At 34.1% G+C, this 12515-nt stretch overlaps 1 protein-coding gene and 1 long non-coding RNA gene across 3 annotated transcripts in view; one reads left to right on the forward strand and one right to left on the reverse strand.

The window, feature by feature from the left end:
* LOC107995625 (uncharacterized) overlaps positions 1-12515 on the forward strand; it is a 72608-nt gene that overhangs the window by 59554 nt on the left and 539 nt on the right. The window contains exons 3-4 of one of the 2 annotated variants that reach the window (XM_017053252.3): positions 2965-3098; positions 9131-9221. In XM_017053252.3, the coding sequence (XP_016908741.1) occupies positions 2965-3098; positions 9131-9221 (225 nt within the window). Of the gene's footprint in view, positions 1-2964; positions 3099-9130; positions 9600-12515 lie in introns of those variants that run through there. The other variant, XM_017053251.3, reaches the window with a different exon arrangement.
* The window catches only part of LOC107995627 (uncharacterized), a 143771-nt gene continuing 141573 nt past the window's right edge, over positions 10318-12515 (reverse strand). The window contains exon 5 of the long non-coding RNA XR_001765597.3: positions 10318-11027. This is a non-coding gene — a long non-coding RNA (uncharacterized LOC107995627). The remainder of the gene's footprint in view (positions 11028-12515) is intronic.

Consider the following 12515-nt stretch of genomic DNA (forward strand, 5'->3'; position numbering starts at 1 on the left):
CATACAGATAGGAAATTCAGTAGTTCTAACCAATTACAATCTGCATTCGCATGCAGCTAAATTGCGCGAGCTCGCATCACCACGGATAATAATCTGTTCAAGTTCCACGTCTTTCAGCAAGGAACGTGGCACATACACGCACGCACACACGCGAGTTACGATACACCCACGCCTGGCCGCCGGTGCATCGAGGTGCACGAAGAAGAGGAAAGAGGAACACGGAGCAAGAACGGAGATTGCGAGATCGGTATCGTGTTAAATGGGAAAGCAAATTTCGCGTTAACCGTGTTCCTCGAGTCTCTGTTCTTGGAAAAAGTTTTCTCCTCTTCCCTATTCTTCTATGTATAGAAATATTTTATGTTGATTTTTTTTCTGTAGTAATGAAATGGAATATTGGAGATGTTTTCTTTTTGCTTGAAGAGATCTAAAGGAATCTAAATCTATGGAATTTTTAAATTTTGAAGTTTTTTTAATCTTTGAAATACACCAAGTTTTTCAATTTTCGATTAATAAAGGTTTGTCGAGGATTAATAGTTTTTATCGTCTGACGAACCGTGATCGATAGAGATTCGCGACTGATAATCGACGGAAGAGAAAATTATACGTAGATTTGCGAGAGAAGAAATTGTTTCGAATAAAAGAAGAATATATTATATATTAATAATAATACGAAAAATATATTTAATATATTTTTGGTATTATTAATTATATCATAAGTTTCTTTTCTTATTTGAAGATTAAAAAAGAAAACGAATCAATCGATACTTTGTAAAAAGATATCATTTACAAAGTAATTCGATTCGATGCATTTTAATATTCATCGGTTACAACGCCGATATTAATTTTAAAAAAATTTCTAATAATGCTATTTAAAAAAAATAAACACTTATGGTATATAAAAATTGTATACAATAGATACTGTTAAGATTTTTAGTCACTAAATAAGATAACGATACGATAAAGTTAAACAGAAATCAGTTTCTTTTAACTATATTATTTGGATGTAAGTATAACAAGGAAAGCAAATAGTAGAAGAAGGATGGAGATATGATAAAAATATTGAAATCAGCGCCATCTCTAGAGTGCCGCAAATGAAACAAAATAGTAAAGGATAGCAAATAGTAAAAAAAGGACAGAGATAGAATAAGAATAAACCACTAGCGTCATCTTTTGAGTATTAAAAATATTTCTCCAAAATAAAAAAAGTAGAATTGATCATTAGCACCATCTTACGAGTACTAAAAATCTTTCTAAAAATACTCGAAAGATGGCGCCAATGATCAGTTTTTACTCTATTTTTGTCCTTTTCTATTTACTTCCTTTTCTATTTTTATTTCATTTATGACTCCAGAGATGGCGCCACCGTTAACATTTTTACTATCTCTATCTTTTTCCTACTATTTGCTTTCCTTTTCTATTTTTATTTCATTTATGACTCCAGAGATGGCGCCACCATTAACATTTTTACTATCTCTATCTTTTTCCTACTATTTGCTTTCCTTTTCTATTTTTATTTCATTTATGACTCCAGAGATGGCGCCACCATTAACATTTTTACTATCTCTATCTTTTTCCTACTATTTGCTTTCCTTTTCTATTTACTTCCTTTTCTATTTTTATTTCATTTATGACTCCAGAGATGGCGCCACCGTTAACATTTTTACTATCTCTATCTTTTTCCTATTATTTGCTTTCCTTTTCTATTTACTTCCTTTTCTATTTTTATTTCATTTATGACTCCAGAGATGGCGCCACCGTTAACATTTTTACTATCTCTATCTTTTTCCTACTATTTGCTTTCCTTTTCTATTTACTTCCTTTTCTATTTTTATTTCATTTATGACTCCAGAGATGGCGCCACCGTTAACATTTTTACTATCTCTATCTTTTTCCTACTATTTGCTTTCCTTTTCTATTTACTTTCTTTTCTATTTTTGTTTCATTTATGACTCTAGAGATGGCGCCACCGTTAACATTTTTACTATCTCTATCTTTTTCCTACTATTTGCTTTCCTTTTCTATTTACTTCCTTTTCTATTTTTGTTTCATTTATGACTCTAGAGATGGCGCCACCGTTAACATTTTTACTATCTCTATCTTTTTCCTACTATTTGCTTTCCTTTTCTATTCTTATTCTTGGCGCGTAATCATAGACGAAATACGAGTCAATGAATATATTTTCATTATTTTTCTTTTATTTCTCTTTCTGATTTTTTGTTTTATATATATTTGAAAATAAATCACTTACTTGTTTCAAGAAGCATGCACCTTGCTTGTTCTTGAATAATATACGGCACAGCATTCGGCATCCAACTTCCCATTTGTTCAAAATAATGATGAAACGCAGTGATATTCGCAAAAAAAACGCACAAAATTATCACACTCGCGAATAGACGTACTTTAAACACTCGTAAAAAAAGCACACGTATTTTAAACAAAAAATTCACACGCAATTTTAAATTATTTCAATAATCGAATACGCGTAACTTCGACTCGTCCTTACGGCACGACGGTCGAAGCAGAACTGATTCGTAACGCGCGACTTTTCCCCACTCGGTAATCGAGCTTAGAGGGCAAAATCACAAACATACGTATCGATAAGTATTATTGTTTCCACGATTTATTAATTTTAACGATTAAAATATGGAATATTTAAATATTATGATTTTTAATATTTTACTATATAAATAATATTAATAAAATTATATAAATAATAATATATTTAATAAATTAAAGTAAAATTTATCATATTAATTTTGATTTATATATGTATTATTATATATTTTAACTGCTGATTCGTGAAAAAAATAATAAATATAAAATAATTATACATTAAATTGATACGCAATGATTAATTAATCACGAAACAAAATAAAAGTTCGAGTTTAAATAAAATTAAAATGCAAAAATAAGTAAAATCGATTTCCAGAAATTTTGATTAACTTTTTATACTTACTGTTGCAGGTTACCTCTTTACTTTTGGAAGGTGAACGCAGAAAACTTGCGGTCCTCCAGAGGGAACTGCAAGTTGCTCTTGAAGAAGGGGGAAGCGTGAAAGTTAAAGAAAAGCAGCGACAGGAATTGCTGCACGCCATATCGTAAGTAGAATCAGTACGTGTTTTATCAGGCGATGGTCAACTGCAAAGTCATACTCATTCTTATTTTTAACTCTGATATATATATACATATAATATTAATAATATTACAACTTGTAAAACATTTTTATATTTAATACACGAAATATATTTTATTAAATATATATTTCTATATCAAATCGATAATTAATCATTTCGAAATACGTATTAAATTTAAAACAGATACTACATATCTCATACTACTATATAACACTAGAAGCATTAAAAATTTGATAGACACGGCTGTTCATTTACTTCAAAGCTTCGATTAATTTCGGTATACTCGTGATCCCCATAGTGCTATTGCAAGACTTATTAATGGCGACCACCGGTGATTCCCATGACAGTCAACAATCCTTCGTTTCATTCTGTACGCTATTAAACCTCTATAAATAAGAATTTCGTTATCAACGACACAGCACGAAAACCAAAAATATCAAATACATATAATCCCTCTCGGTATTCCTTTTTCTTACACGACGAGTAACGAAACGAAGGAAAAAATTCACGTTCGAAGAATGAAAAATGAAAAAAAAAAGAAAAAAGAAGGATATTATAAAAGGGTCAACTCAGCGTATGGACACGTCACCGAACTCGGAAAATAATCGCGGGCAAAAGCTTTTACCGGTCACGTCGTCCCCCCTCAAAACTGTAAAACTTGCCTGCAAAAGTTATCGAAAATGGCCACGGTGGAACGAAAAACTCGGGCAAGGAAAACATTCATTTTCCCGGCCGGTAGTTTTCGAATAATATATTTTGCAAGTTGGCATCGGACCCTCGTAACACCATCCACGAGGAGTTTCCCCCTTCTTCTCTGCCCCTCTACTAACGGAACAGGGGAGGAGGATTAACTCGTTCAAGATTTATTAGCGGCTGTCCTCCGGCGCACTAACAATTTGATCAAACTACCGTGGAATTATGCAGTTTCGCCTAGCTTCCAGCGCGAGTCGTTTCGAAGTCGATGCCGAAATTGCCAACTTCCAGCGTTTCATCGCGCGTAAAGTACGCCGCGATTAATGAATTTCTCGCTTGCGATTACGCTTCGTTGCTAATTTTGCGCCTCGGCCGTTCCCACTGATCTATGATGAGGTTGATCCGTACGGATTTTAGAATTTCAACATTCGGATCGATGTTGAACAGACGTTGAATCGAATGTTTCGGTGAGAATATTATTTTGAACGGGTTTGTAGCGATTTCTTCATTGGTTTTGCGATATAGGAAAGAGAGGAATTTATATTTGTGTATCAATGATCGTTGGAGAGAAATCGTAACGATACAAATGTTGATAAAAGAATAGATGGATTATAGAATGTTGTAAGGTTTTCGAAGTTGAAATTGAATAATAACTATGTTAAATGTCCATAATTTTTCATTCAATAGTCCTCCATTCTAATGTTTCGTTCGTCCATAAAACATTTTTCATTGAATTTACATTTTCAGATGATATTATAATGAAAATACCAAAGATATATTTATTATAGGATGTTACATATATCGTAGAGTAAATTTCACAAGAGATTAAGAATTCAATAATGTACTCATTTAACTTGGTGCAGATTCTAACCCGATAATATATTATTGGAAATTAAACGAATATCTAATTTGGAAACTAATAACTTGAAATTCTGCAATTTATTAAACGTTCTATATCGTTTCAATCTAATTTCAATCTTAGCTTGGGTCACGATTATTCGTTTCGAAAATTGCAAAAAAAAGAAAAAAAAAAGAAAGTGAATTCATTTTCTGAAACTGATCATCGTTCCTAGTATATATAGTATAAATTTGCTTGAAAAATTGCCATCAGAAAAATTTAGAAACAACAGTTTAGGGAACTTTATTAAACGCGATCCTTGAAATTTAATTCTGCAACATCCCAAAATTCATAATGAATTACGGCATTTCAAAGTATGCTCGGTGGAACAACGAAAAATATTCTTCGTTGAGAATTGCTCTCACGTCTGCGTAAATGCAACAAGCGTGAAATACAAAATTGCGAAAAATTCAAATGTAACTACATTCATCTTTCTGTCTAATCTGGAAATATGATATGCGCGGCAGATGTGTACAACGTTTCTGCACTTATACACGTATATATATTTCAATATCGTTACGTTCTAAAAATATTAAAATAAGAAATATTTAAACGAGATATTAAATCCCATTTGAATTCGCAATTCGATATCATAAATTCAAAACCGATATTCACTTCTCTTTTTTTTCTCTTTCACAATTTCAGAAGCGTCGAATATCAACAACATTCGATTTTTTCTTAAATCGACACTAAAACCAATATCAAACATTCTTTTCACCAACGCATTCTCTCGATCCCTTTTTTCCTTTCTTTCCATTCAACGAATCCTCCCTCCAATTCGCCTCTTTTATTTAATTAAATCCCAAGCGAATCCCCAGTTGATCAGCCCCAATGATAAGTCTACCGGGATTGCAGGATCGCAGTTATACACACGTAGGTGGATTTTCGAAAATCTCGAAATCCGGAAAATTAGGACCACGTGACGTGCCGACTTCCGGGTCGAGCGTCTCGAGCGTTCCGGCGACACCTCGAGGAGAAAATCCTCGAGTCAGCGATATGTAAAGCTGTGCATTTTTCCCTCCTCCTCCCCCTCTTCTTCTTCTTTCTTTTTTCTTTTCTTTTTCCACCTTTTTTCCCTTTCCGGGCGGGCGATGTTTGCACAGCTTCTCGTGGCGTTTCGGCGCTGTTTGCGGACGCCGGGGGGCGCGCCTCGTCGATTATACACGGCGGCGACGAATTTAGAGGATCCAGAGACGGAGTTACGCCGTTTACGTGACGTCTAATTACGGCTCAACCCACGCGAACATGCGAGAAACAACGGAATAATTGACGATCCCTCTTGAGAACAAACGGGGTGAACTCTTGAGAAGTGAAGGGGAAATAGTAAGATCGTAGAATTTGGAAGAAATTGAATTGAATTCAACTGTGAGCAATTTTTTGGAATTTTCTTTTTTTTTTCTAGAAATCGAGGATTAAATTTTTGAGAAGATTTTCAATGAAATATATAATAAGAAAGAATTTTTAATAGGAATCGTATTAAAATCGAAAAAGGAATTTTTAGTTCTTATGTATTAGAAATGGCAATATAATTGTAATTTTTAATCGCAATTTACCTTGATTTTTCATCTGAGATTCAAGATATAAATACAATTTACAATCGTATTAAAATTATGGATTTACTGTGATTTCAATTTTTGGAAAGTTAGATATATAAAATTTTCTGAAATTTTCTTTGTTGTAATAATTTTAATAGCGATAAGATTTTATTTGCAAAATAATTATTAATCGTTACATTAATTCCCTTCAAAATTCGGTAGAAAATACAAGTTCAATATTATAATTTCATCATTGACGTGGTTATTATTACTACGTTTATTTTACCTTCAAAATTTCTCTTTTGCATCATTTACACACGATTTATAATTTGTATTCGCAATATCTCGCAATACATTTGTGCAAGAATTAAAGAAGGATTGCTAGTTTTTTTTTTTGATCAATTTAACCAGCATTTTTTAATTAATTTGACAGCTGATTATATCCTCTCTGAAAATCGAGAGAATAAACCACCAACCCTATTCAAGACTCATATATCACTGTCGTCTCCTAGTTCATCCACGAGGCTATCTCGAAATCCCTAAACAATCTAGGCCCTCTCTTTCCTTCTTACGTATATTTGCAATGGCATCACGCGTGTCACACTACCGGCCTCAAGATTATCGCGCGAAATAGAAAACTCGATGAGGGAAAATTCCGTGTTCGAGGGAAGATTTACGTTATTTCATCGGTATATAGTAACTGTTCGATATTGTTCGACGTTGAATTATTCATGAGTAAAGAGTTCTTTATTAGATGGCCGGATGTTGCGGTGTTTCTGCAACACAGAATTTAATTTGCTTCCAGAATTTCATAATCCATAGGAAGAGATTTTATTTGAAATTGAAGATTGAAAAGGATTGCGATAAACTATGTATATATTGTAAACTGTATTTATTGTTATTGTTATTTGGAATGGATATAAGTGAAAAAATAAGTTTTGATAAAATAAATAATAATTTTGATAATGGAGCAATTTTTTTTCTACTTTTATTCTACAATTATTTACGTATTTAAAGATACGGAAAAGATTGTAATCAAAATATAAATTATTTTAGAAGAAAATATAATATTTTATATTGAAAATTTTGTATGTAAATGTTAGGAAAATTTAGTTTTATTAATTTTCTTCTCAACGTTCTCTAATATCATGAATTTTTCAATGCGAGAGAAATGAAAGAATGTTTTCTAGGAAACGTTTTTGAATATTTTATGAATTATTTTAACGAACAGACACTTTTTAGGAAACTGGAGCTCGTCAATGTAATTGAATAAATTTCATTAAGAAAATTATCTTTTCGAACTTCATCTCAAATAAATTGAAGTAAGGAATTGATGCCAAGATGATTTAACTTTTAAATGTTTCGAGAAAGAAGCATCTATTCGACGAATAACAATCTCGATTAATCGAGATCGTTAAAATTTGAATATTTTCCAAAATAAGCACAAGAAAAAAAAAGAATCATTATATCAAATTTTATAATCCTATTAACTTCACACACACATACACACAAAGAAATAACTCGTATTATAAAATTTCACATAGAAATCTAACGACACAGTTAAAATTTAATAACAATCCGCAATTCAATCGAACGTATAAGAAGTTTCAAAAGTCATCGAAAAGGCAAAGAACGTGTGTTCAACTTCGATGATCCCGTTCCAATCTTAACCATTCCCCCGAAGAAGCGGGGGCCGATAGAATCGTGTCATGAATTTGTAAGGCTGTTTGCCCCTGCGTAATTGTTCAACTTTCCACGAACGTCCGTCCTTCGAACTTTCTCGATTCGTAAATCACCGTGGCCATGAAACGCGCCCTCTTGGAAAAATTCGCCCGCCACCTCCTCCGTCTTCGTTCGTTCACTCGCCTCCTCCAAGCTTCATCCCTTCGTCCCTCGTCTTTCCGTTTTATTTTTTTATTTTCTTTCATTTTCTCGAGAAGGAACAACGAAGGAAACGAAAAATGTTTTCCCATGTTTTGGAAACAATTGACCGAACGGGAAAAGCTAAGCGCGTGTTCGTGCGCGATCTAATATCAGGGAATTAAAAGAGGTAAGTGAAATTTACTGGAGCGAATTAGCCGGTCGTGTGCTTGCTTATAAATGGACTTCTTGCGCGGTGAGAAAGCGGCTCGTTTAGCGAACTGTTTCCTAGAAAGGTTCCAAAGTAACTTTCCTCCGAAAAAAAATTGGGATGTATGTGTGTGTAACAAAGTTTGGCGAGGATAGAAGTGGAGATTGAGTTTAAAGCTGGGAATGGTTAATTAGGGAAAAGTATATATGTACAATATTACGTCATTAGTCAAAAGTTTTTGGAAATTTTCCTCTTCTTATATATATATAGGCTTTTCTTATGAGAAAATCGGTTAATTGTAGATTCCCGAGGCAATTTCAAGCAACACTTTTCTTCGCAAGAAAATCTTCATTACGAAGATTTTGTTAACGAGTTATTAATAAAACAAAAAACACTAACCAATCGCGGGGAAATGGAATTAATAATCGAAATGAATAATCTCAAATTGTGATATGAGAGGACAAATATAAAACATTTCTAACAAATGATATAGAGACAAGAGGGGAAGAAGAGAAATTATCAAGACATTAAATATATAGTATAGACATTATGAAGATTGGTGTTCATTATTAAAAGAAAAATTCTACGTAAAATTCTGATTATCTCAAAGACATTTTACGGGAAGAAGAGAAGAGCGAAAAAATCATTTCAAGGATTTGATATTTTCATCGATAACAACGCCTTATACCTTGTTATTTCGTTGCCTCTCGAATCATAAAATATACATTTTCCACTACATTAACGTGCCTCAGATCTATTTTACGTATAACATAAAATTTTCCGTTGATTTTGCCGGCAGGAAAATTCAAGGACAGCACGAACAGCTCGACAAGGAATATAGAATCCACGCTGCTGGTGTTCTCTTATGCAACTCGAGGGGTTCCGGGAAGGTAAGCGTTTTGTCATTATTCTTTCCTCCCTTGGCCGTGATTTACCGAAGATAAATAACCGCCCTCGATCATCTCAACGCGATCTATTATTTGTTAGAGCGTAAAGCACTAAGGCCACCCTTCCGCTATTTTAACACTCGATTCTTCCTTGAATAAATTCGATCGATCGATCGAACCCTCTCCCTGCAACGAGGGGCCAACGAGAATACCTTCTTACGTGGCTTTTTAAGAAATTGGATATTCCTTGGCTTTTTAAATATTGTCGCATTGATTTATAGTTTGATGATATTTTTGATATTTATAAATCGTGTTTATCGATAATTTTTTTTCTTAAATTTTGATTGGTCTTGAAGTTTTATCATGTATCGTGGATAAATTTTCTTTATTATTCGTGAAAGAACAAGGATCGTTTTTTTCATCGTTTTATACTCGTATCATCTTTCGTTGAATTTTTAAAACGTAATCTGAAAAGTGATTGATCGCTATTATCCTGCGAAAATGCTTGAAAATGCTATTGAAATACTTAGAATGGTATTATTTTACTCGCGTTTAAAATTTTTTAGGATAAACAACTTTTTTTTTGAACACGCGAAAAAATTTTCGACGATTTCCAACAATGAAATATTTTATCGAATAAATTCGTATTCGCGATGAAAATATTATTCGAATTTATGTAAAAAAAAGGAGTTCGAGCTCGAAAAAAGTTGTCACATCTTTGAGCAGACAAATGACACCTACTTTCAGTCTCTTTATATATTATATTCGAGAAGAATGGAAATTTCCAGGGAAATCAGAGGGGTTGGTGATCTCTTTTTAATGTCACGTTACCTATCAACTTAACACATTCAATTTTCTCCCTTTTCGCATACAATAATCCTTCTTTGCCCCGATAAATGAAAGATCCCTTCCTCTAATATATGTTCACATTCCGTAATAAGATTCACAATTTACTCAAATGTCAAAATTATTCTCTATTTTAAGGAATATAAAAATTAAAAACCTTACCATCGATTTGTTTTTAAAATAACATTGTCCACGATTTCCACATAATCTTAAAATCTTACCTTTATCAATACGTAAAAAAAAAAATTCTCACTAAATCACATCGCTAAAATTTATTTCATAAATTTTCAAGGGAATCACCCTTGCAAAGATAATTTTTCAATTCTGACGTTCCAACACAAATTTCAAATATATTTCTAAAATTACTCCCTTGCTTTATCGTCTCATCATCATTCCTCCATCGATCATCCGTTCCATCCGGCGGGATATAAGAAGAATCGAATCGTTTGCTCACCAAAGTTCACCGAAATGAATCGAACGATCGAAAAGATCCGCTCTTTCACAGTTTCGCCGGGGATCGAAAAGAACGAGGGGAACTTTCGAGCACCACCTCGGGATCCACATCCTCTTCGGCGACGTTTCATCGTCTTCAGCCTCCAGAATAATAGATATTCGATTCCTGCGTGTCGTCTCGCTTCACCCCTCTCTCTCTCGCCAGTTTCATCTTTCCCTCGTCCGAGTGTCCTCCACGTTCCGGCCCGATGTCCTCGAACTCCTAACGAAACTTTGGATTATCGCGCTTTGTCGAAGATCTGGAAGCAGCCGGCTCGCAATGACACTTCGAAGCAATCGAGGATCGGCCCCGCTATCTCGAGCCGGTGAATCTTGGAGAGGGGCAACGACGAACTTGTGAGTTTGACCTCGACGAAGGAACGGAGAACCGTGGTCACAGTGACGGAAGAACAGTGACGATAAGGCGGGCAGCTCGAAGCAACTCAGGAAACAGGAAGTTCAGTGCTGTTGCTACAATAATCGAAAGATTAGAAGATTTTTAAATAGGGTTTTTAGGGTTGGTTAATCGATGTGTATTCAATTTTGATTGTTTCGTTACTGGCTGTGATTAAAATTTCTTAATTTTCGATTGTAACGGATGTTTCATTGTCGGGATGGTTTTTATATTTTGGATTTTGCCAATAAAGCCTATTTTTTATTTTTGATTTTACTTCTTGTATGGGGAGATCCGTTTATTTTTTTTTTGATTCTACGTAATCTGATTTCGTCGTAATGGATGTAATTCAGTTTTCAATTTTTTTTTTGTTTATACACGTCATCTGGTCAATTTTCTACAGTTTTCACAAAATTTTACCGAGACCGAAATGTCCCTGTTTAAAATAAATAAAACTCTATTTTGATTCGTAATTCTGTGAAAATAATGGAACAAACTGTCTACTTTTTCGACGTTTCGGCAAAATCCAGGATTATATTTTATTCGTGCTGTTGATAAATAAACTCTCTCGATTGAGATAATTTGATATTCGCTGTTATTTCGACATTTCGTAAAATTCCGAGCTTTTTCTTTATTTTATACAACATTAACGCCTCTCTCTTCGACACGAGCGATCTGAAAAATTTATCGACAAAGCATCATCGTGTAAAGTCGGCAAGGTGCAAGGGGCATTTAACTCCGTCACGGGCAGTAAGCTCAGGCGCAAAGATTGAACACACAGCGGGCAATTTAGCGATAAGATGAAATATGAATTCGAGATACCACGGCTCGGGGCGCTTTCTCTCAGCTCTCCCGCGTCAAATTGTGCACACAGCCAGTTCCTTTTAATTTCTTCCGTGCTTCTTTCTCATTTCAAAGAAGAACTAATTTCTGCAAAATTGCACCCTGCCTTACCGGGAACGATTTTGAGGGACGTCTGGTGATACAATTTCATCTCGAGGACCGAGGTGAAATTGACTTTATTCAATTTCGTTGTATTTTTCTTCCCTTCCACATCCTTCAATATGAAAATTGTACGGAATTGATTGACACGTTTAAGAGTTGATGATTAACAAATTATAATTTTGTCCATACAAACAATCGCGTGGAAGTAACAGTTGCTGTAATTAAAATTAAATAAATTCTTCTTTGTAATAATCTTCCATAAAAAAATATTTTCCTACTTCTAAAGTATTTTCATTCCGTGCAAGAAAGAAAAGAGAACGTGAAAAAAAAGCCATAAGGAATTATATATACAGAAGCATGGAAGCTAATTATACATATCCGTTCCACGTTTTGGAAATCGTCTTAATCCCTAACATACTCCAAAATCTGAGCGCAACTTCCGCCCACGAGACTTGACTCCGTAACACGTCTAACGACCATTTCCACAATACTCGGATCTCAAATTTCGCGGAGGGCGGTGATATCCCGGTATGAAACGCGAGAAATGAGAAAGCGAAACGTCGTGGAAACTGAGTAAGGGAAAACAATGACGTTATACAGGGTGCTCTTGCTTTCCAGAT

The sequence above is a fragment of the Apis cerana genome, linkage group LG4 (assembly GCF_029169275.1).
Source record: "Apis cerana isolate GH-2021 linkage group LG4, AcerK_1.0, whole genome shotgun sequence".
In the NCBI taxonomy this organism is placed as follows: Eukaryota; Metazoa; Arthropoda; class Insecta; order Hymenoptera; family Apidae; genus Apis; species Apis cerana.